We start from the raw sequence: 24,418 nt of genomic DNA, 5'->3' as shown, positions 1-24,418 counted from the left end.
AAATTTAAATCCACCATTACACAATTTCTCCCACATCTACCCTCCCTAAAGTATCTTGTGTACCCCAAGCAGTATGTGAACCAAATTAGGAACCCCTGGTCTAATAGCATTGGTTTCATAGACCAGGGCTGTTGCATGCTATGGGCCCTGCAGGCAGCCATCTCCCATCCTGCTGCATCACACAAATTAGTTCCCCCATCCCCGTGTACCACATGTAGGGAAGCAAGTGGTTGCTCCCTCACCCCACCTTAAGCACCCTGGTGGCTCTGTGCCACCAGCTCCCCTATCCCTTGGTGCAGAGCATGCTGCAAGTGGACAGCCTTGTCATAGACCATTAGCTTCATACTCATTTCTCTTATAGGACAGGACCATGAAATCTTTACAACTATGCAGCTGGCTATACAGCCTCCATATTTAGTCTTTCAATACATAGATTTGCTATCCGTGAAACAAGTCCGTATTAGCAACAGTTTTACACTGGCATTCTTTCTGGATGGCAGTCAATGGCGCGCCATATTCACAGTACCTGGTACTGAAGCATGTACATTAGCACTTGAAATGAACTAAGGTTGGGATTTTAAGTTTTTCTATGCATCCTGTAGCTCTACAAGTTTTCAACTCCCTAGTACATTGGTAACTCTATGTCTTGTTTCCTTCTCAAAAAACCTCTTTGTGCAAATATAACCACAGTCACATGCTTCCACTGGCATCCTTAGTTTTCTGGACTTATTTCTGAACTGTTCATTCAAACACCTTGAAGGAATAAACACAGCCTGCTTCAGACAGTTATTTCTGTGCTTATTACCATCACTTTTCAACAAAATGGCTGTTTTCCTGTTCTAGCTCATCAAGAAATGGGCTTGCTATATTTGCTTGTGTGTGGAAGTCTAGCTTCCCCCCGTCCTGGCATACTGAATAAGTATGGGTCCCTGATTTACTGCCCACCCCCAGCATGCAGACTGTTCCATCCCTCTACTGCTTTTATTTAAAAGTGGCAGTCAATACATGTTCTCTGGAATCCAGTGCCAGTTATTCCCAGTGAAAGCACAAATAACCTTTCCAACCCACTCCAATAGCCACTCAACCTCTAAGCCAGTGGTTCTCAACCTTGTTGAACTCAAGCCACCACTAGGAAAATGCCAGCTCTTAGGTTTCCACTCATTTTCTGACTACAGAAAAACAGTAAAGCAATGCTTCTGTTACAAAAGGTCAGAAAGACCACGGGTCAGAATACTTTTGACACCGGATTCCTGTTTGAATTTACTTCATGAATCCCGTGTAGCTAACAGCTCACATTGCATGGCACCCTGGAAAGAATTTCACAGCACACTGGTTTGCTCTAAACTACTGAAGTTCCTCCTTGAAGTCACAAGACCCATTTCTTCACATGGACTACATGTATAGGATGACAGTATGTCCCCGATCTCATAGGCTGTCTTGGGGGCCCAGCCATTAGAGGAAAGTGAAACAGAAGTCCTGGATTGGCAGGAACCTGCCTGCACATGCCTGGCTCCCGACCAATTCTACTGAGCAAGCAACTCTGCTTGCAGCCCAGGGGAGTCAGGACCAGGAAGCTGGCCATTGGAGAAAACTAAAGCAAAAAGTACCAGGCAGGTTTCTGCCAACCTACACATGCCTGACTCCTGGCACTGGGACCAGGGAACAGCCATCCAGAGCCCAGGGCTCAGACCCCTGCCTTGAGCAGTCCCTCCCCCTCCATGTTTTGGTGGGGGTCAGGGGCAGTGTAGCTCTGAGCTCTGCACCCCAGCTGACTCCTGACAGCAGTGCAAGGTACTGTGTGGCCATGCAGCATGGGCTGGTGGAGGCCAGGGGACACCGCACAGGGGCCATTCCCAGTCCCTGCATATGGGGGACAGAGCTCCACTACAGGCCTCCACCCCACCCTTGGAAGCTGGGGGGACCAACACAGACTGACGATACATGCATGTGCCAGCACCCCCATCCCAGATTTTCCTAGTTATTACAGTTACCCTATATACAACTGTTTCTCTACCAGCCACAAAACTTGGGAAAATTCAGTATGGTTAAAAAGGCCATATATTTCATCCTCACAGGAGTCTCCTCACACCATACAAAGGGAGACAAACCTGAAGTTTAGGAACTGCTGCTTTCCTGTGATGTACCCCATCATGGCAGATTTCCAGTTAGAAAAGTTGTGTCCTGCAGTGTCCAGAGTATCTTTATTGGAAGCACCAACTGGTCAGGACTAAACAAACACTGCCTCCTCTGTGGTCATTTAGTACAAGGCAAGTCTCCAGTCCAGACAAAGTGCCAGTTTTCCCTTATGTTGTTAGGACCAAAAACCCCATCTCTTAATACTAGTGAGACATACGCTCCAGTCCACTCTGGTAGAAACTCCAGACTGCCACCTTGTCACTCAAGATCTACCAGCTTGAGTTCTGTGCCATGATCAGGACATTCACATACCCCTGACTATACGGTTGAGTCAAACTACCTAAATTCAACAGTGATATTTGTATGCAATTTACCAGATTAACACGAAAAGTTTCATTGCATATTTTATTAAATTCAGTTCTCGCTGCATTCCAAGTTTGCACTGCTTTCCTAGGACTGCAAGATCTAACTTCTGTTAAAAGACTGTTAGCTGAGGTGCAAACAAAAAACTCAAGAGTGCATAAAGATCTTTCAGATGCTCTTTCCAGTCACATCCTGAGCTCTTGGCTGCAAGATCAACAGAGTCCTTTTGACGAGGTGCTGCTTACTGCACTTGATATGCAAGTGATGGGGAATTAATCTGCCAATTACAAATCCTGTCTGCTTACACAAGTGCCCTCAGTTGAACAGCCTTTTAAGTCAGGGATCAGCAACCCCTGGTACATATGGCACGCAAGGCCATTTTCCTCCACAACTACCCAGAGCTTGGGCAAGCTGCAGCTAGGTAGCTGCAAACAGCTGCATGCGGCTCCCAGCGCCAACACCAGTTCCACGGCTGCAGCAGCTGTGCACGCACCTCTGGTCACACATGGCCAGGAAGGGACCTGGGGCAATGCAACCCTGGATCCTCCCCAACTATCCAACCAGAGGCATGTGTACAACTGCCGCCATCATGGACCCAGTGGTGGGGCCATGGCAGGCTGCAAACAGCTGTGCTAGGCTCTGGAGCCCCAACACCAGCTCTGTGGCAGCAGCAGGTGAGCGCACAGCTCGCAGCGCATGACAGGAAATGGGCTAGGGCAGTGCAATCCCAGCCCCTCCCCTGCCATCCATCCAGAGGCATGAGTGTAGCCACTGCCAACAATGAGAATCAGGCCCCTTGTGGCTCCCCCAACGAGGCACAGGTGGAGGTTGGGGCAATTCTGGCACGCTGGCCAATAATGCTGCCCTAGATCCCCTCAGCCCATTCTACCTTATTAGCAGTAATATCACCATTTCATACACAGACAAATCTGGAGCACTGGCCAAATCCTGGGAGATTTAGATTGAAGGTGACAAATGCCCCTGAATTTGGAACATAGCACAAGTGGCAGTGTTATTCCATACTCAGCCTCAACAAACACCTCTCAAACTAATGCTAAAATGCACAGGCTTGAAGACAGCTTCCAGACAGGCACCCATAGGTCTTCTATGAATTGCCTCTGGCTGTGGAGCAAAATGACAGCACAATCACACCTCTTCTCTATATACCCATGTTATTCCTCAACTACCATCATCTTAAAAATGATAGCTCAGTGAAAACCCTTAGTCTTCAAAAAAGTAAAGATCCAAAGAGTTAAAATAAGGTTCTATGTGTGAGTTCAAATATGAACACAGCAAAAGGCTTACCTGAAAATACCCATACCTTCCCCCCGCCCCCCAAGTTTCTCAGAAGCAGACATATCAAACCTGCTGCTGCTTAAGATTATAGGTGTGGAGACCCTAGTTAGTTCTAAGCAACTAAGATGAGAAGTCAACCCTAACCTTCAGCATCTGCACTATTCTGAATGGGAAGAACAGGTTAGTTTTCTTCACCGTCTATTAATTCAATACCATTAGACTGATGAGCATCATATTCATTATACAAGCCAAAAGGCTGCTCTTGAACTAAGCTTATTCATAAAATTAAAGAACAGTGGGCTAAAAGGTCAAGTTTTTCATTCATTATGTAACACTATTGTAAATATAACTTTTCATTCAGGTAAAGTAAAAGCATTCCTGGCCCATAAGTCTCATGGCCAAGGATACACTGACTATAGAGGGCTAATCATTGGCAAAGGAAAAACAAGCACAGCATATGGAAGTCCAAACTAGTGGTTGTGTCAACATGTGACAAGCCAACTGTGATGCACGTCAATTCTGCAGTTGTGCCTCAAAATCACTACTACTATTACACTATGCTTGCAGACACCACCATCTAATTAAACACTCATCCTCAAAACAGAAATTGTAAGCAGAGTTTCTACCCCCCAAAAGAGGATTTAACTCTGTGAACTCCAAAGCAGTTCACTTAACTCCATGAACTCCCACCACTAGCTTTATGGGGTAAGTGCGTTCAGTTATCCACAGAGGAACAACAGTATGAAACTCCAAAACAGATTTCAGAATCATGACGGTCTAAAAATGTGGTCCAAACTGTAAACAAAGTTGCACTATTACTGCTAGGTACTGCTTGTGGCCTTTTTGCATCCACACAAAATGACTGGACAACCATCATGGCAGATTTTATATTACTGAACTTTATGTACAAAATCTGATTTCAAATAAACATTTAATGTAAAAACAAAGGTTCATTTAAACAACTGAATGTGTTTTTTCTCTTTACATCTACTGTACCATTCAAATGCTTTTTAACCAGCTTACATGATTTCTTCAAAATCTGTCATTAAGGGTACATATAGAAAAGGCATCTTTATAAATAGAAAACAAAGGGATTTTTTTCAGCTTTTATTATAAATTGACATGACATACAAAGTAAGACAGAAGTAATTTCATTACTATTTTTTGGGGATCACCAACTTTTTGTGCAAACAATGCTAGCCTTCTTTTAAGCATTAAGAGCATAACTGCTTAAGAAATGACATAAGCAATAATTCTAGAACTACATCTCCCCTAAAATAATCTATTTTTTTTTTTACATATGTGCACAGCTTTAGCAAATTAAAGCCAGAGAGAAATGCTTGATGTACTATCCAGAGGCATAATTATGAGTTTGCTATAACTCAGATAACTGGCAAATCAAAGAGTTTGTAATGAAAGCTACAGTTTCCCTCTTTCCTATTTTTACACAAAATCAGTGACTAAGAACTTAATACTGGATGACAAATCACATCCACACCATTAGTTAAATAGTCTCACAGTTAAACACATCTTAAGGACCATCAAAATCAGTATTTACATTTTATAAATTTCTGAAGACACCATTAGAAAGCTTATATACCCCTTAAACAAAATAGGGAACTGCATCTTATGGTGATGGAATGAAATAAAAAAAATTAAAAATACCTGTATTTACAGCAGCATTGTTCCTTTATAAATAAAGAATATGAAAAATGCAATATCTTAAGGATAATAAAAAATTGAGGTGATGTCACTCAACCACAGTGCTTGCTGGAATAAAACCTTCGGTGCTGATACTGTACCAGTAGTGAAACCACTTTCCATTGGAAAAAAATCTGTAAACGTATGCATAAAATGTGTTAACAGCAGTGCAGAACTGCTCGAACATATTTTAGTCAGCATTTTAGTATCTGTATTGAATACAATACATCACAGAATACTTGCATAAGAAGTGCAACACATTTTCTGGTCCAATTTTACAGTGCATTTTTCCTCAAGAGTGGCATCTCAAAAAGCCCAAGCTAAACCTATGGCCTGGCTCTGCAGTCTGTACTCAGGCAAAACAGCAGGCCTAATGCCATCAGAAATTCATCTGAGTAATGCCTCCATACTGACTGCACACTCTCAGCCTTAGCATGGCACGCTATAATGAAACCCTAATGAAAAGGGCTAGACACCAAATAACTTGTGTAGCTGTGTAAATGCGTAATCAAACTACAAAGGAGTTAATGTTCAAGTTTAAAATGGTACACTGGGCGATCAATACATCAGAATTATCCACAAAAATCAAACTGCCAGTAGCCACAGAAAGTCAAGATGGGACTTCACTGTGTCTGCAACAGGAAAAGCCAAGGTCTTTCCAAACAGGCATGAGACAAAGAAGTGCTACGTTAAGTTTGCAAAACCTTCAAAATTTGTTTAGTGTAAAAAAATTCTCAATGTGTAGCTTGATAGTACATTGATAAATGATTTCAAAAAAACAAGGATCAAGGTTAACCTTTAAGTAATGATGCATATGCTCACAAAAAGCTAACTGGAGAATTTCTTTTAAAAAAGGAAAAAAAATATAAACTATATCCCAGTCCCCTTCCCCAATGTTTCACAAATCCAAGGTAGGAAAACAGCCAGATACAGATGCAAAAAACCTTAATATAAAAACTGTTTTACATATATTTAAATTATGAAAATTCAATAGAGTTCATAAGACACTAATTACTAAAATTACAAAAGATTTCTGTATTGCTCTTCATGCTCCAAGTCTCAGAATATTGTCATTACATCACTAAAACTGATATACATGTAGTACTTGCATAATTAACTGAAGAGAAACCCTGTTGTAACAATATCCTTGTTGAAATCATTTATTTCCACTCAACAGTGCCTGTCTGGAACCTGTGTAATATTTCTGTTTAATTCTTTATAGAATTCATGCACCCTAGAACGTCACTTCAATGTTTGTCCGTTGAATGGCATTTACCTTTACCTTTAGAGCTTTTGTTTTTTGCTCTGTCTTGTGACCCCTGAGACACTATCCGTTTCTGAAACTCTCTCTCTCGTGTTACTTTCACTGTATCCATTTGTTGTCCCACTTTGTTCTTCAGAAAACTCATCATCTGTTGGGGTAGTTGATTCTCCTTTTTCTAATTTCTGTTGCATTTCTCGAAGCCTGGCAACAGCTTTGTCTATTGACATTATGCTAATGAGGTTAAAGTCATGCATGCTGACCAGGTGAAGCATAAAGTTTCTACATAAATTCTTCTTAATTATTTTCTGTCCATAATTTTCAACAAACAGCATACAGGCATGATTCATTTGATTGTCAGCAATAAACCTGTCAAAATAAAAAACATTTTGTTAGTATGGAAACAAAACATGGGGGGGGAGGGTAGAAAAGGAAAAAAAGGCAATACAGTAGCGAATGCACAGTAAGTCAGTAATATAGTCCAACCACCAATACTGTAATAGTGCCAGAGCTTGGTACAAAGGCTCTCATTCAGAACATAACACAAGAGTGGCATGTTACCTTTATTTATTTAAGCAACTTCTCATCAGCTCACCTCATTATTTTAAAGTTTTGATACTTACATAAGCTGAACCAAGAATCTATACCAAGTTTTAAATGAGATTTGTATCAAATGTCCTGGCATCCTTATGTACACTTGTAGAGCAGTTCTAGAGGATGGTTTGTATAGAATCTACGAGTTATTTAGAAAAGCTACAACCCACAAGCCAGCTTTCAGGGTCCCTGGGTCTTAGCCACAGGAGAAGTGACACTCACATCACATGGGATGTTATTTCTTTTCATCTGGCTTTGCAAAAAAATAAGGCTAGAAAATGAACAGACTCGGGCATGTCAGCACACGGACGAGTGACCCACAGGCAACTTACCACTCATTGAAAAGGCAGTAAGATACAATAAGAGTCCATTTTAACTTACTGTGCATGTTTTTACCCTACACAATAACTGCAAAGTACATGCCCATGCCCTAGAGCAGTATGATGAAAAAAGTCAACCAAACATCTTGCTTTACACATATAATACTATTTGGCAAGAACAGTTACCTCTATTCTCTCTCTCTCTCATCCAAGACCCTGGGTAGTTCTACTTAACATTTTCTAAAAATGTGACATTAGGACAGATGCACTGGCCAGTTCTAATTCTAGAGATGAAGCCAGTCTGTGTTAATTAATTCTCTGGGTTCCACTGAGAAACAACAGCATTTTTCACTTATTTTAGATTGCATAGCATTACTGCATGTTATTAAAAAGGTACTGCATTCCTCCCCAAAACAGCTTGCAATTTAGCTAGCATATACGGTTTCTAAATACTCCCTGCTCCCTCTGATCAAGAGGTACAATTAGAAATTTTGGCTATAAGGAAAAACAAAAAAGAAAACTTAAGCCAAATGCAAGAGCTTTTAGGAACTGCAACCAAATTTCAGTACCCTGTCAAAAAAATACAACCTACATAATTTACTACAATGAGGAAAAAAGATGGCCAATATGCAATAGTTAATACATGCAAATATGAATATGTATTAAACCATTTATTTGCATTTCTACTGCATTTTAACTTACTAGAAATAGACATTTTATAAATAGCTAACATACCCGTGCTTCATAACATGCAGATTCCATAATTTCATCACTTCTTTCTCTCCTTCGTTAACATCAGAAAATTCTTCAATTTGCTGTAGTGAAATATATCCAAAACAAACATTAGAATTCCAAGGTTAGTAAGTTCATTTCTTGTTCTCTATGCTCCCCCTTTGCTGCTTTTCAGCTGACATCACAGAAATAACTGTAAATTAAATCAAAGTACTTCTATCAGGACAGGCATTGTAAAGACTTTGTTTTCAAGAATTCATTGCTACACATACTACATTTCTGTGCGCAACTCAAAGCTTTCTCTATTTAACCACGAAGGCCAAGCAACATAGTGAACTTAAGATGGCCAGAGAATAATTACAGTAATTGTCTTCTCTCTCAGCCATTCAGGATCTTTTTCATCTTCACTATCTACTTCCATTTCTTGCGGACGGAGAGGTAAACACGTGTCACTGTGGAAATATAATCGATTATGACCACTGCTGTATGTTCTTTGCTGTTCCACTTCTCCATCTTCAGATTCAAGAAATTCTGACATGCTTGCTTTTGTACGCTTTGGCCTATAAAAAACAAAACAAAAAAACACCTAACTAAGAATGCTTTCCATATTAGTTCTTAGATTTGACTAATAGCCTTCAGTTGTTAAAAAACACTGCACAGTGTGACTAAGAAAACTTGTCATTTAATGAGGCTGTAATTATCTTTGGTACTAGTTTTTGTAAACTAGCATAAGATATCATTACCATATTTATCAAAATCCAAGACAACTTCAAATTTAGGGCAACCTCCCAATAATTAAGTAGATTCTATATATAGAAAATGTATACATTTGTTATAATTTTCTAGGTATAGAATCTAATTATCAGAGGGTCATCTTAAATTCCCCCTTCCCGCACCCCCACCCGCAAGGGCACAGAACACATGGCTTCTGCCTGGCCACGCAGTAGCATCCAGCTGCTGGAGTTTCCATGTGCTCCGTGGCCCAGGAAGGAATGGCGCTGGAGCCATGTCTGATCGTAAGGGGAGGGGGCAGAGGCTGTAGAAGGGTAGGAAGCTGCATAACAATTTGAGCACGGTTATTGTCACGTGAAAGGAAATATGTAAAAACACAGTATTCTTACTGAACTGTATAAGGAGCTGGAGTCCTCCCATCTTTGCAGCGTTTTACCCCTATTAGCACTGAAGACCTAATGCTTATAGGAAAAGAATAGGTTGTTCTATCTTCCACATCTAATTAAATATTTATGTTGATTTTTGAATCATCAACATCACTAGAGAAGCGTAAGCCATACTTTAACATTCAGATTATGGGAAGACTCTTTCGGGAAGTGCACGACAAAAACTACCTACTTAAAAACAAATGTTAGAGCAAGTCATTGATGAAGATGACATCATCTTTCAACACCACTTTACACACACTTTTTAAAGACAGATAAACTTCACTCGCAACTTTCCCAAATTCAGTGGGTCCATAAAGGCAGTTTTAGACATGTACTATACAGAGACCACCACTTAACTTTTCATCCACTTACCTGCATACAAGTATGTGCGTGATAGGAGTTCTTTTGACTGGTCCATTGCGACTGAAAGCAAATCCAGGCTGACGATGAATATCCTGAGGATTTCCAGCATACGAACCATCATAACACTCATTGATAGAAACATCTATTCTAGCACCTTTTGGATGATACTGCAATAAATAACAAGCATGCTTAGTGCAATGAAAAATACCATTTGTCATAGAATGTGTCCCCTTCAGCCTACTGAAGTTTTAGAAAAGTGACTGTACAAACTCAGAATGTCATACAGAATCACTGTATTCTTAGCATTACATCCCGCATGCAACTGTCATTTCAGATTCTTCCCCCATAAAATATTGCTTTTATAAGCAAATAAGCCACTCATTCCTTCTCCTTTTTCCCCAAGGATTTAAAAATAAAAGCCACCAGTCCTACAAAAACTTTGCTTCATTCTGAAACGTTAAGTCAATATTTATAATACTGCAATATAGAAGTGATAACTCCTAGAGTCTTAAAATTTTAAGTTTTTTAGGAAACCCAGCATCTGTACCCCTACATTTTACCTAGATCTCGAAGCAATGAAGCTGCAAGATACCGACAGAATGACAAAACCATTCAGGATTAAGTAAATGAGATTTCAATTTTGATGGATTCTAAAAATAGTAATAATAATCACTGAAACAACTGGAAACAATTCCCCTTCCCAAGTAATGTTTAACAATTTCTTACTATGGAAGCTAAAATTAACGAGGACTTGAAATGTTATTTAATTCCTTCCTAAAAGACTCACAGTATTTCCAATTAAAATTAAATTATTTGCTACATTTTATAAATGATTGCATAATAGCAAAAGCAGCAACTGGGGCATATATCATTTACAATAGAAACCACATTTGAATGTTAAATATTAAGGCAATTTGTTTTACCTTTTTTAATCTGAGCACAATTGGGGCTTCCCACATATTTGTAGAAGTCTGGTTAACTAATTTCTGAAGGGAGTTATTGTGTATGGACCTACAGATAGATGCTGAAGGCCCCACCTGACTCAGAACAGAATCCTGATGTCACCGCAGTATGTATAGACTATAACAGCTTGTGTCATGATTCATATGGATAAATACTGTAAAAATGACTTACAACATAATTAAAGATAAATCTGCTGTGACACAGTTTGAGATGTTTGAGTAAACTATAAAGTTTGCGGCAGTTCAATGTGCACCACGGGCAATGTAAGTCATCTCTGGCTTCAGTCTGCTGTCTTGTGTTGTTGTTATAAAGGAACTAATGCAAATAAGAAAAGCTGGCATTAGTACATCTAGTATATTTCAATCATAAATTCTCCACCCCCGAAACCAAGTTAAAAATTATCTAGGAAAACGAGCATCCACATGAATTCAATCTTTTGGCAGCAGAGGCCAAGATCAGAGGGTGAAAACTACAGGACTTCACGAGTCCAGCAGGGGACAACAAAAATGGTTCGGCAGGCTGGGGGACATCACTTCTGAGGAGAAGCTGAGGGAACTGGACTTATTTAGTCTAAAGAGAAGACTGAGAAGGGATTTAAGAACAGCCTTCAACTCCCTGAAGGGGGGTTCCAAAAGCTTCATCTGCTCACCACTGTGAGCAGATGAAGCTAAACTGCTCACGGTGGTGGCAGATAACAGAACAAGAAGTAATGGTCTCAAGCTGCAGCAAGGAAGTTTAGGTTGGATATTACGGAAAACTCTCTCACCAAAAGGGTAGTAAAGTACTGAACAAGCTACCTAGAGAGGTGGTAGAATCTCCATGTTTAGACCTTTTAAAGAACCAGCTAGACAAAGCCTTGGCTGAGATCTAGCTTGAAGAGGTCCTGCTTTGAGCAGGGGGTTGCTTTAACCTTTAACTTTCTGTGATTGTATGATTCTACCTATGCTGGATCTGTGCCTCTCAAAACAAGGGATCACCTCTAAAATCCACCCCACCTCCCTTCACAAGTGGGCACAAAAGCTAACAAATGCACAGGGCTGGGCAGGACTATCTTAAATAGTCCCGAGTGGAACAGCCAGGAGCAGAGAAGTGGATGCCTCATCTACATCTGTACATCTCAGACCTGCTGGGATCTCTAGTTAGGCACTAAATCAAACTACCACAACCAAAAATCCCTCCTGTTGCATTCAGCCAACAGGAAATCTGAATGCAGCCCAAACATTTATATTCTACATAATTCTCACATAACTCCCTTAGGTTTTACTGTTATTACATTTTCAGTACCTGATAAAATATTCTCAATTTTTGTCGCGGTTCATTTAACACATCTCTCTCTTTCCTTGTTTGTAGATCTGCTGGTAAGGATTCTTTCACAGCTGGGGGGGGGGGGGGGAGGAGGAAAGAGATGTAATTAGCCTTTGTTTCTTAGGCAAGTACAAAAAAGTTTTGTTTAAGGTTCCCTCTCTGGAAGAAATCTGCTACCCAAATCAAAAGCCCACTGGAGTAACTCATCAAAATCAGAAATTAGCAATGAAGAGGTCTTCATGTTCTTGCCAAATCTACCAGAAAACAACACTTCAAATACCAGATGAACATTCCAGTTGCAAGAATCCTTCAGGGAACTTAAAACGGTCCTTCATTTAATAAGTAACTAATTAGTTTTTAACACCAGTTTAGCAGAACATTGTAAGTGACAAACACTGGGGGAAAAAAAAGCTTCAGATGACTGCACTGCAAACATACCGTCTAAGTTTAATGACAAATGTGTCATGTCTCATATAATAATGCACAGCATCAAACGCAACTGAAGTGTGAAAAACCTTAAGTTTAGTTTGGAATTCTCAGGCCGAAAACAAACCTTTGTAGTTAATCTTAAGAACAAATTTTGACTTTACGATATGAATACAATACATCCTGGTAAATATGCAAGCGTCAAGTGGGTTACCTGACAGACTAGATACCATTCCAGTTTAGTAAGACCATTGTTCGTCTTCAGCACAGCCAATGATGACCATTAGGAAAACAACAGCTAACCTACACAGTTTTATGGGGAATGCAGACCCTGAACAGAGATCAAAGACCTACACTGAAGTAAAAAAACTTCTTTTAATAAATAAGATGCAAGACCCAGTTCTGAGTTCTACTTTGCTTCCGAAGTGTCAACTTCCAAAGTGTCAACAGAAGACTGTTTACAAATTGTAGGTTCTTTACACCCAAGTTTTGGGAACAACTAAAATTCCACATAACCTTCCTGCAGTGCCCTGTGCTCTGGGGGGCCCTGAGGAGCCAGGAGGACCGACATGGTGATGCCGCGCTGCCGCTGGCTTCGCTTCCAGCCACTCGGCATCCCCACGCCAAATCCAGCATGTCTAGCTCCTTGCCACTCCCCACCGCCAAATCCCCCACCTGCTTCCTTTCACCCAGGGGCAGGGCCCCACACAGGCTGATTTGCTCTGGGACCCACACCCTGCTGGGGTCATCTCTGTCTGTACCACCTGCAGCATAGTGTCCTGTAGGCTACTTTCTTAGTACCACGTCTTCCTCTAGTTTTCAGGATTGCAACGAAGTATGGCCATACTTAGAAAAGACCTCCTATCTTAAAACAACTTGTTTCATTAATTCTTCTTCTAGGACTTGGGAAGAACAGTGGTGACAACACAATACAACACCCTTAAAGCTTTATGCATCCTTGGGAAAGCAGCAGACTTAAGTAAACTTTTTAAGGTGCTATTGTAAAATACAGCCTTGGCACTTATGTCTGCCTAAATAATGCAAGTACAGACTGCTGCCCTTTCTAAAATGTAATGGTTCCAAGTAGTCTTCAAGTCTTACCCTATCTTGAACAGCACAATAGTAAAGCCCATAGATGACAGGGGTACAAACAGCTGTGTTAAAGTATGAACCAAAGAAAAGGTTGCAAAATCTGGAATAGCCACTATGGTTACACCCAAAAAGACAATGTTTCTGTGATCTCATTAAACCACAAAGACAAAGGCTAGAGACAGATACCCAGTCAGTTCTGGATGCCTTCCATTTTTGTGTGCTGAACTTATATCAATTAGATTTCTTCCTGCAGTATTTTCAAACTAGGCTTGAATTAAATTAAAAAATAATTATTTAATTAAATAAAATAAATAAAATTAAGCCCATCCAATACTGCTGATCATTAAATGAATATTTAATGACATGATCAAAATATTACTATATGGATTCCAGATGCTTAATCCACCATGCATTACAATAAATGTCCACCAGTTCCTGAAAGAAGGATGGTGGTAAAATGTTAAAAGAAGAAATTCAACCACAATGAAAAGACAAAACAAAGCTAGAAAGTTTGGGTTTTTTTAAACTTTAGAACTCTTATCCTTTATGTAAAAAAAACTGTCAAGAAATATGGTTCAGTAAAGTTATACCACCATCTTAATATTACATGATTTACACATAAAACTGAGTAGTAATACTAAGTAACTATGAAAAGTAATATTGTCTCAAAATAAAAGTCACTGGCAGTCAAACGGCTTACTAGCAAGACATCATGGTGCAACTGGTAGAGAATGGGACTGCTGAAGTTTTCTTTAAGACCAATTTGAAAAAAGTTGAGCCTTTAAAAAGCAGAAATAAGCATCCACAGAAACTAGCACTTTTCCAAGACTTGCATCATATAGAGGGGGGTCTACCTAACTCAAAGAGGCAGAGGCAGCCCATTTCATGGGGAGACTGCAGGGCCAGCCTGCCATTTCTGTGGGCTTGTGGCAAGGCCCCCCTCACCCCACACACTTCTGACTTACTGAGAGGCCCCAGCAGCCCTGCCTCTTCCCACAGATTACCAGATACCCAGAAACTATGGCTTAATTACCCTGATTAAGCCTGGGCAAGACATTAGTCCACACATGAATGGTTCCCCTGGGCTTAATCAGGGTAATTAAGGGTCATCCCCAGTCTAAAGTATTCAATTAAACTTCATGCATGCGTTGGAGTGGACAGCAGAGAAGGAGCTGAGGGCACTGCAGCCCCAGCCCCTACTCTGCCATCCACCCTGAGGCCTGCATGCACCTGTTGGCAGCAACAAGCCAGGCTAGGGCTCTGTGGACTCCAGTGCAGCCGCTTGCAGCCTCAGCTGCCTGTCACTGCCAAGCTGGGTTGTGGCAGGCACACTCACCCCACTCCATGCTCCAAGACTGCAGGGATTCCTGCACTTTTCTCTGCTTGCCGTGAAGATTTTTTCTTCTTCTAGCAAGTCTGCCAAAATGGCAGAGCCCACTGTTTTTCATGGAAGATGTCCGATTCCGCAAAAATTGCAATTTCAGTAGGTTCCTAATCATACACTACCATTTACCAGGATACTTATGTTGATTTTGCTAATGTTCCTAAGCTTAAAATAAGCTTTGAGGACAGATAAACCCTTAAGGATTCCATATATTCCTCCTCCCACCCCACAACTACTCCTTATTACAATATGTTAATCCTACAAAAAAGCTTAAGGCAGATGTTAAACAAGCCAACATGCTCAATTTCAGGTGCTCAGGTCTCAGAACATTATCTTCACAAACAGCACTGGTGTACAACAAACCTGAAAGGTTTTTAGTTTTAGTGCTACAACAAGGAAACTTTCTGGTAGATATTTCAGCAAGAATAACAGTAGTCTTTGGAGCAACTATCAGGGTCCAAGACCATAAGAAAATCAAGAGTGCTTACCTATAGTCTGAGTAGGTTTAACAGAACTGGGCTTGTTTTCTTGAGGGAGACTTTCAGAATTTCGGGTTGCGAGAGGTTTAGCTATAGGAGCTGTAGATTTATCATTTGTATCTCCTGTCCAGCGAAGGGTAAACTGAAGCGTAGGTCCCTGAGAAAATGTTTCAAAAGGAGGCAACCTCTGGAGAAAAAACAAAAACAAAAAAAGTTTGTACTTGGAAAGATACTGAAATTACGTTCAATAAAAACCAACTAAAGTTTTGCAAAATGGCTTTTGGCCACAAATTTAAGTATTTTCTAAATTAAACCTATTCTTTGGAATTTCCAGGAAAGTATTTAAAAATACTAAATGCAGCAAGAGCAAGAAAACTGCTCAGCACCATGTAAACAAAGAGGAAAGTCGCAATGAGTAGTCTTACTGGGCTTACTTGCACCCATATATCCATTTTCATAAGACTTCTAATGTTGTCTTTATTAATACTCGCTTCCCAGCATTTGGTTTTGTTGTATATTCATCTCCTATTTCTAATGGCTCTTTGTCCCTTTTTAGCGCACCACTTTTCAGTTTGCTTCAGGAATTTATTCTTGTGGATTTTGGATTTTTGCCTACGTACGACAGGAACTAGTACATAAAAATTTACAAATTAACAATTTTGTTTTGAGAGGGAAAGCCAAGTGCCATAAACAGAGCCACCACTTTAAGATCAGCATTTAAAGTTTGGCTTCTGTTCTAACCCTTAGCTTTCTCGTGGTCACCATTTCTCCAAATCTGAAGTTATTCCAGAAAAAATCCATATGTGAACACTTATTGTGGAACAACAGTGGCTTATTCCAGTTTAGCTCAACCCACTTCCAAAGGAAGAGTGACTGTTCCTTAAATTCATACTATACATCAAACCAAAGCAATGAGATATAAGCAATCTCTTAAACTAATGAGACAATGGTTCATACCTTCCCATCAAGTATAGTCTCCCATGTTGCTCTTTTCTTGCTAATTGGACATTCCTCCATTTCTTGCATGGCTACTTCATATTCCCCATCCAAAAGCTGCAAGCGCCTGTACACAGAAAAATAAGTTTAACAAAATGGCCACTAGAAGGGGGTGTAAGTGTTCTTTACACGCAAAATATACTTCCAGGAAACGTGTACAAATACACACTAGACAGTAGTTCACTTGCAGGGATATCTGCATCCATTTCATGAAAGTTTCTCAGACAGTTTTTCAGGGGAGATGAAATGATGAAAATGATGCCTCTAGTACCAAACATCTGAATGAACCAAAAACCACCTATCTAAGCAATACTACACACAACAGCGAGAGAGTCATCCTGTAAATGGAAGAAAACCTAACATAGGCCAAATGTTAAAAATGAAAACACACGCAGCCATCCAGTTTATCCCTGCTGTAACGTGCAAAATACCAGCTGGGCAAACTAATACAGCCAGAATATAAAAGATCACGACTTAGGCCAAACAACTGTCAACTTTTTTTCCCAGAAGCCATCTTATGAAAACTCATAGTTGGTTTAATGAATGAAGATGTCAAAAATAATGCCTTTCCATCATCCATTTAAGAGAACTTGAGCATCTGTTAACATGGTTCAAAAACAGACTCAAGAGGACCACAACATGTTCAGGTAAATTCTTTAATAAACCTAACAGCTACAGAAGCTTAACTGCAACGTGCAATTCTGAACAAGGTTTTCATAGGTAAACAAGCAAGATACAAGAGTTCTTAAGATCTGTTTGTCCAAGGAGAGCCATCACATAGGGCGTGTAAATTTACACAATTTCACTAAAATTAAAAAAAGTATTTGCTTCTTCCATCTGCAGCAGCTACTACTGCTCAAGTACACCTGCATAAAACTTTTCCACTTCCCTCTTCATCTAATCCCACTCAGTGCCATGAAATAGCATTCTGTTCACAGCACCAAATACAACTTATTATAATTCTGAGTTCAGGAGAAAAGTATTTTAAAAACTCTATTTGCTGTCAGACACTAAAAAGCATCCAAGAGCAAAGAGAAGCAAAGAAGCAGTAAACAGAGCGTTTACACCAGTGGAAGTGTTTAGAAGCCAAATTTCTAAGATGCTTTTATAGGAACATACAACACTAAGCATTCTGTAATGTCAAACTGCAATTCATGAGCTCACTTCAAGATTTTATATTTTGCTTCTAAAAGCATAATTGCTATTATAGCCACTACCCAGTTCCAAGACTCATCTGCAAGAGCTCATCTGCAATGAAACAAATGTAAAAGCTGCTTGCTAAGTAAAAAGCATTACATGAACTTATCCAAACCATTTAATCAGTTTTTTTCAGCATAACAATTAGGACAGGCAATGTTTTGATGCAAATGGTTTTAAATCTCTCAGCATCTTACAGCATGAAAGGTACTGTGACAACTGTCCACTGATTTGGGCTAGCCTTACTTTTTCCTCTTTCCTTCACATATGAAATATTCTACTGAGGCTCTGCTATGGCAAACAAGAAGTTAAAAACAGAGCAAATAAACTATAAACCTTGTTTGCTTTACTTCATAATGTTCGTTAAACTACTTTCCAATCCATTTACTCTGGTCTAAAAGAAGGGGGGAGGTTTCAAAAGAAAACCAGAAAAAAAAAAATAAGAGAGAGAAAGATAAAGAAACAAGGTACAACTTAAATTTCATCTGGTTAGTTGTGTCCCTATTTGTCTATTACAGACACTGCCCTGATCAAAATTAAAGGCGCTTCCCCCACCCCCAACTGAGCAGAGGTATTTCAATAAGGTGATATATATTATTTGTACTTTAATTAAGAGTTAGCATAAAAAAGGAAATGACTGCCATGTTTCAGAATATTTTTCTTGAAAGTGGCCACCCAAATTAAAACTACAATTTTAAAATACAAATAATGATAATTTATATTTTATATAATTGTAATGTTTTTTGGGGGGTGGGGGTTGCAAGTACTCACATTTTATGCATTACCATACAATAGCTCCATGGCAAATCAGAACCTATCCCTTCAGTACAAGTTTATTCTGAAAATACCTTAACCTACCTACTAGAATTAGATAATAACTTGGGCTACAAAACACTGCAGCAGCTTTAAATATTTTTTGAAAATAGCAAAGTATTGTCAGACATTTAAAATAAAATTGTAAAAAAAAAAAAGTACTATAAATCTTTTGAATATAATTTTTCTAGAATCACTGAGGGCTGTATTGTAGAGCTATAGCTTCAGAAAGTTACTTTTCATGCCATTAAATGACTGATTTAGAGATTCAGCAGAATGACCATTTAATCAAGGTGCAATAAAGGGAACTCCTATATTAAGCTACACTGAATGGAGCAATCAAGAATCTCCCATCCCAAATTCCAATTTTTTTTAAGGCTACACAAGTAGATCTCACCCCTATCATTACGTATAATATTTCTAAATGGTAAAACAATACTGGGGAATCTACTTACTAGTACTGTCTTTTGAAGCATCTGGATTGCTTTAAACTGTAACTAAGAACAAACTGCCTTTTTATAAATACAGGGTGCTTGCAGATGTAAAAACAAAACAAAACAAAAAGAACTGGCACTTTAAAGTCAGCACATTCCCATGCCAAGCCCTGCACACGCCCAGAAGAGGCAGCACATTAACTTCAACACAGCTCCCCCAACATCTCTAAAGATCAGGCGCTTTAGTGGGGCTTTTTTGGTGCTTTTATCTAATAGCTGACTGAACGAGCTTTAGCTAAAAGCACCAAAGCTCCCCGGCGAAGCGCCTAATCTTTAAAGATGCTGCACAGCTGGGTTGAAGTAACATACTACTTCTAAAGCGCGGTTTGTTTGTATTTTTAACTTCTGCAAACAGCCACACTGACTAGCGCCAAGTTGCTTAATAAAGCTGCAAACATTTAGCAAGTTTTCTATGATATCTGATTATATAAAATAAGCTTGCAAAAAGTTTCTCTCTAATACAGTTAGTCTATCAGGTGCAAACCTACCCTACCTCATCCCATAAGTCCATTATAATATATAATTACTTTTCTATGAATATGCCTGCCTAATCAACAGCAACTGATATTTCAACATCCGAGTATAATATGCTCACTATTATTCAGATCAATGCCTAACTCACAACTGACAGGAGAAAGTTGCAATTACTGTAGTCTCACTGCATCAAGAGAAAACTAATTTCTCCCTGAAATAGAAAATAGACTTGATGTAGGTTACCAACAGGATGATTTTAAAACTCAATCACAATGGTTAATACAGGTGTAACTACCTTTCACCATGAGATCTGCAAGCTATTCCCCGCCACAAAGACAGTATTTTCAGGGCAAAATCTAATTTAAGACCATCTACTTCAGCTATTTTCTGAAAACAATACAGAGACTACCAAAGACATTAGTAACCACATGCATAACAATTAAACTACTGTTTTCCATCACATTACCTGTTTTTGTCAAATACCGTCATTTGTGCTACAAAGGTCTTTTCTCCATCTTCACGATTTGAAGAATTTCGTTTTCTTCTGGCTGGAAGCTCCTCATTAACATCTGCATTTGAAAAATAAGACATAAAACTGTTAAACACAAAAAATTAAGCTGTGATGTTACTGTGAATTATGAGCCAACGTTGTATTCATGACAGTTACATGAGCTTTAATTTATAATTATCAGCTGAAGAATGAAACATAGTGCAACACAATTTTTGAAACTAAGTTTAGATCGAGTCCCACCTAGTTACATACACAAAATCGCTCATTTTAACCTGCAGTTATTTAAATTGGCTTACAGAATTTGGATCGTTTCTCCTTTCCCTTGCATACTGTATTTTAATAACTATAATAGCAAAAAATAATTAGATTAGTATGCTCCAAATAAGATTACTAAAACTTCTATGTTTATAAAACACTGCATAACTGCGATTAAAAGTATTCACTTTAGTATTGCTTCAATTTTAAAACATATTTACTCAGCTCACGAAGACCAGTATACCATGGAATACAGACATCTGAATTAGGAGTAACCTTCCAATGCCATTTTGACAAGGCTTTAGCAACAGTAATAAAAAAGTACAGTTATTGGATTTGTATCATCAACCCAGTGTCAAAGCCAGCCTTACATTTGTTCATCAAACAGCAAAAACACATGCACAGTAATAATAATCCAAAACAAATGTGTATTAGGTACTGTTTTGAAATAGGAAAAAAAAAAAAAAAAAAAAAAAAAAAAAATCAGTGAAAGCCAACTTAATCATCTGCTTGATTCTGCAGCCCACCAAGCACAATTTATACCAAAGTTCTGAAACCCCACATATAAGCTAAACCTATAAAAGCACATTAAAAAAAACCCAAAAAACAAAAAATCCCCCCACAAAACCCCAAAGTTACCAATATTTTCATTGGTCTCGCCATTGATCATTCCATTGAATTCTCTCCTTCCTGGACGAGTTACTCTGAATAACAACGAATAAGACTTCACCATATGGCTGTTACTGGGTTCAAACTCATTGCTGGAAACTGCAAGTGATGGAAAGTTGCCTGGTTTTTGGTTGAGGTCTGGATTCAAAGGCACCTGCTTTTTACCTGTAGGGACCTGCCTTATTGGACAACTGACATCCTACAAGCATGGAAAGAGGAGAGTTTAAGGTTTGGGAATTTTATAAAGAGGAAATAAAAATGCTAAAATACATTTAATCTTCCCTAACTTTGTTTATAAAACAGTAGCTGTCCTGCCATCACTTTGACAATAACAGCCATTTAAACTAATTTGCTTGGCATGAGTAGATTCAAATACATGGAAGTTAGGAAACTACCAAGCCATAATTATAGCATCAGGCTTGGCATGCAACTAGAAAATTGAAAGTGTTAATAGAACTGGCATTTTATAACCACTTCTGGCAGCAGCCACCTTTCTGAAAAGTGATTAATTTAAACACTAACCATGTGGCATTCAAAAAGATTGTAAAACAGTTTTTAATCCCAATGTAATTCTGTTTACTTCAAAAAATAAAGAAGAAATATTTGGTTACATGTATTCTAATGGCCCCCTGCCTTGTCCTTCCAATTTACAAAGTGCACTCATGACTTTTGTGAGATAAAGAACCGCTCACCTAGGATTTACTGTATTCAGTATCTCCCAAATAGATCATGGAACACTCTGTAATATTGGAACTACAAGGCAGGAAGCCCTCAGAATTATGAACTTCAACAACATTTATATCTTAAAATAATCAAAACCTTTACCCCCATCATCCTATTCATCCACTCCACAGAAGAGTATTTATTAATGATAACTTTTAAAAGCATCCCAGAATGACTGAACAGTTTTAGATGAAAACAGAATATTTTCTCTCAAGTTAAACCAAAATGAAAAAGTATTTTCAATCCAAATCAGGGAACTCCCAAATTATGGCAATAAGGGTTTCCAAGGGATGTAAAAAAACCTGATGAAGGAAAAATTTGTCAGAATTAGAACTTGTCTCTAGATTCAATCCTAGAGTTCAATTAACTGTGTGGATAATTTCAAGAAACCAAAGTTACTGATTACAGTAACTGGGATGAAATGTAAAAATAGGTAATGCCGTGAGCAAAAAAAAGTCACAGCATCTTAAAGAAAAATTAAATGACTTCTGCAAATAAACTGTAATGCCTATATAGTTGTTAAAAGAAAATTAAAGGACAATATTCTTTTGAGGTTTTAAACTCCTCATAGCATCACCTTTATGCATCACCTAAACTTATTCAGATCTTCAAGCAACACCAGAATGCAACCAAATTCAATAGAAATAAATTGGAAATAGAGATCCAGATTATTGATTGGGGCAAACACATTCAAAGTGTATTTAAATAAAAGGCTCAATACACAATGAATTCAATCTAAGCAGTTAAGTTATAAAAACCCTTATTAAACTCCCAACTGACCTGAATGGAAGCAGAGTTAAATGCTTTTGAAAATCTTGCCCATAATCCAAAGTAATTTACATAAGATTACTTCCAAGGAGCTCTAAGATGAACAATCTTTTAACCAAAGCAACATCATGCTATTATTAGCCACAAGGTTGGCAATGTTCCTTAAAAAGATATTCCAGAATCATGTAAACTTAGCAACTGAATATGCATTAACAGTTTGTCAAGTCATGTTACCTTTCGTTTCTTGTGGCAAACTTTCACAAGCAGTACTTCCAGGGTTACAGAATTTTGTTCGTTCTCTGAGTTTTGTGATGGCTTATCTAAACAAAACAAAATTAAAGTCCTGAAAATGTAATAACTCTATTTAGTACTGTAAATTTACCTGTTCCAGTTGCTGGTATTTACAGGCACAAGAATTTACAAGCAAGTTCAAAATTTTATTCTCTCACTGAAATTTCACAGATCTTCTCCCCCACCTTCGGAATGTACCTTGCTTTTTCATTGCTGCACTATTCACAGTTAAAAACATACAAGTATAGATGATATTTACTTAAAAAGTGCAAACTCATTTCCACTGGTGTTCTTTGCTCTTCGTTATTAGTACAGTATTTTTTTTTCTTCTTTCGCTTTTATAGCAAGAAGAAAATGAACAACTTAGCCCCTATAATTGGAAGCTGACTAGATCTTTTTGTTAGATCTGTGGTGGGCCAGTAGGTGATGCTCCTGCATTGATACACCCACCTCCCTGCGCAACTGATACACCTCACCCTCCAGGCTCCGAGTGCCTCCCTAGGGGTGCCTCACGCCTGGCTGTCCCCCTTCCTGGAGCACACTCGCTAGCCTGAGGGTAACATAAGCTGCCACCACCCCAAGAGGGGACGCTCTCGGCCCCGTGTCCTCGGGGAAACACAGGCCTAATAGTCCTACAGGTATTCAACCCAGTACAGGCACTTGGGGCACTTCCCCAAAATCAGGGTTCCTCCTAGTCCGTGGACCTCAGGGGCCTCTTAGGCATAATTTAGACCTACCCCTCAATAAGTCTCCTACACTGGTCACAAAGGAGAATTTTACTGATTACAGGGGTAGGGTGAAAATAGGGTTAACAAGATAGAGCAATATCATAAAAATCCCATACAGCAAAACAGTCTGGCTAAGGTAGCCTTTTGATCACTCATCTGAGTTGCTGCCAGCTATATATCTAACCAGATCTCAAGTGCTTACTCACAAGAATCATCCAGAGGCTGTTGCAGATTCCCTCTGGAGGCAGGCAGTTCCTAGCTCATGAGTTATGGGGGAGAGAGCCCAGTTTCAGATGGTAAAGCTCCTCTCTAAGTCTGAGTACCCCGCATGGCTGCTGCCCCCTCCTCCTGGGCAGTCTTAACTTACATAGCCCCGTGACCTCATTCACCTGGTCCAGGGGAGGCCAGCACTGGTTGGCTGTCAGCCAACCAATTTAAAAAACATCACTAGTTGCCGGGCAGACTCTACCCCACCAGGTTAATGCCCCTCACCCAGGTAGCTGATGCCAGTCACGTAGGCAGAGGGAGCAGGTTCCCCCCCACCAGGAATGTATCCATCTCAGGTTACCTAAAAAGATAGGGTAAAGGTACGTCTCCTCTGCTAGGCCCATCCTAATCAAATTGCCACAGGGCAGAGATTTTGGGGACAAACAAGATCCACATGCAATATAGCTTACACCATACATGCAGACTCAGATGCTAGGCATGGCTAAAAAGTTTAACTAGGATTTTTGTGAAGTACAGCAATAATGCCCAGAAGCAGGATAGGGCCGGCAGTGGGGGGAGGCAGTTAGGAAGGCCAACCGCACCTTATCATGCATCCACAGATGCATCTCGAGCAGGTCCAAGGAGGTGATCCTCCCCCTCTATGCGGCACTGGTCAGGCCGCAGCTGGAGTACTGCGTCCAGGTCTGGGCACCGCAC

At 39.4% G+C, this 24,418-nt stretch overlaps 1 protein-coding gene across 1 annotated transcript in view; it reads right to left on the bottom strand.

The window, feature by feature from the left end:
• Positions 1–46: 46 nt before the first annotated feature.
• The window catches only part of SUZ12 (SUZ12 polycomb repressive complex 2 subunit), a 44,859-nt gene continuing 20,487 nt past the window's right edge, over positions 47–24,418 (bottom strand). Inside the window, exons 6-17 of the mRNA XM_090061717.1 lie at positions 22,710–22,795; positions 20,955–21,183; positions 20,016–20,118; positions 16,533–16,638; positions 15,585–15,762; positions 12,174–12,265; positions 11,061–11,204; positions 9,936–10,093; positions 8,765–8,963; positions 8,407–8,486; positions 6,779–7,126; positions 47–5,630 (exon numbers count right to left, since the gene is read on the bottom strand). Of these exons, the coding sequence (XP_089917843.1) occupies positions 6,781–7,126; positions 8,407–8,486; positions 8,765–8,963; positions 9,936–10,093; positions 11,061–11,204; positions 12,174–12,265; positions 15,585–15,762; positions 16,533–16,638; positions 20,016–20,118; positions 20,955–21,183; positions 22,710–22,795 (1,721 nt within the window). The 3' untranslated portion in view covers positions 47–5,630; positions 6,779–6,780. The remainder of the gene's footprint in view (positions 5,631–6,778; positions 7,127–8,406; positions 8,487–8,764; positions 8,964–9,935; positions 10,094–11,060; positions 11,205–12,173; positions 12,266–15,584; positions 15,763–16,532; positions 16,639–20,015; positions 20,119–20,954; positions 21,184–22,709; positions 22,796–24,418) is intronic.

The sequence above is a fragment of the Crocodylus siamensis genome, chromosome 8 (genome assembly GCF_052110815.1).
Source record: "Crocodylus siamensis isolate JL-2025a chromosome 8, ASM5211081v1, whole genome shotgun sequence".
Taxonomy (NCBI): domain Eukaryota; kingdom Metazoa; phylum Chordata; order Crocodylia; family Crocodylidae; genus Crocodylus; species Crocodylus siamensis.
This window is presented reverse-complemented; position numbering and strand designations above follow the sequence as displayed.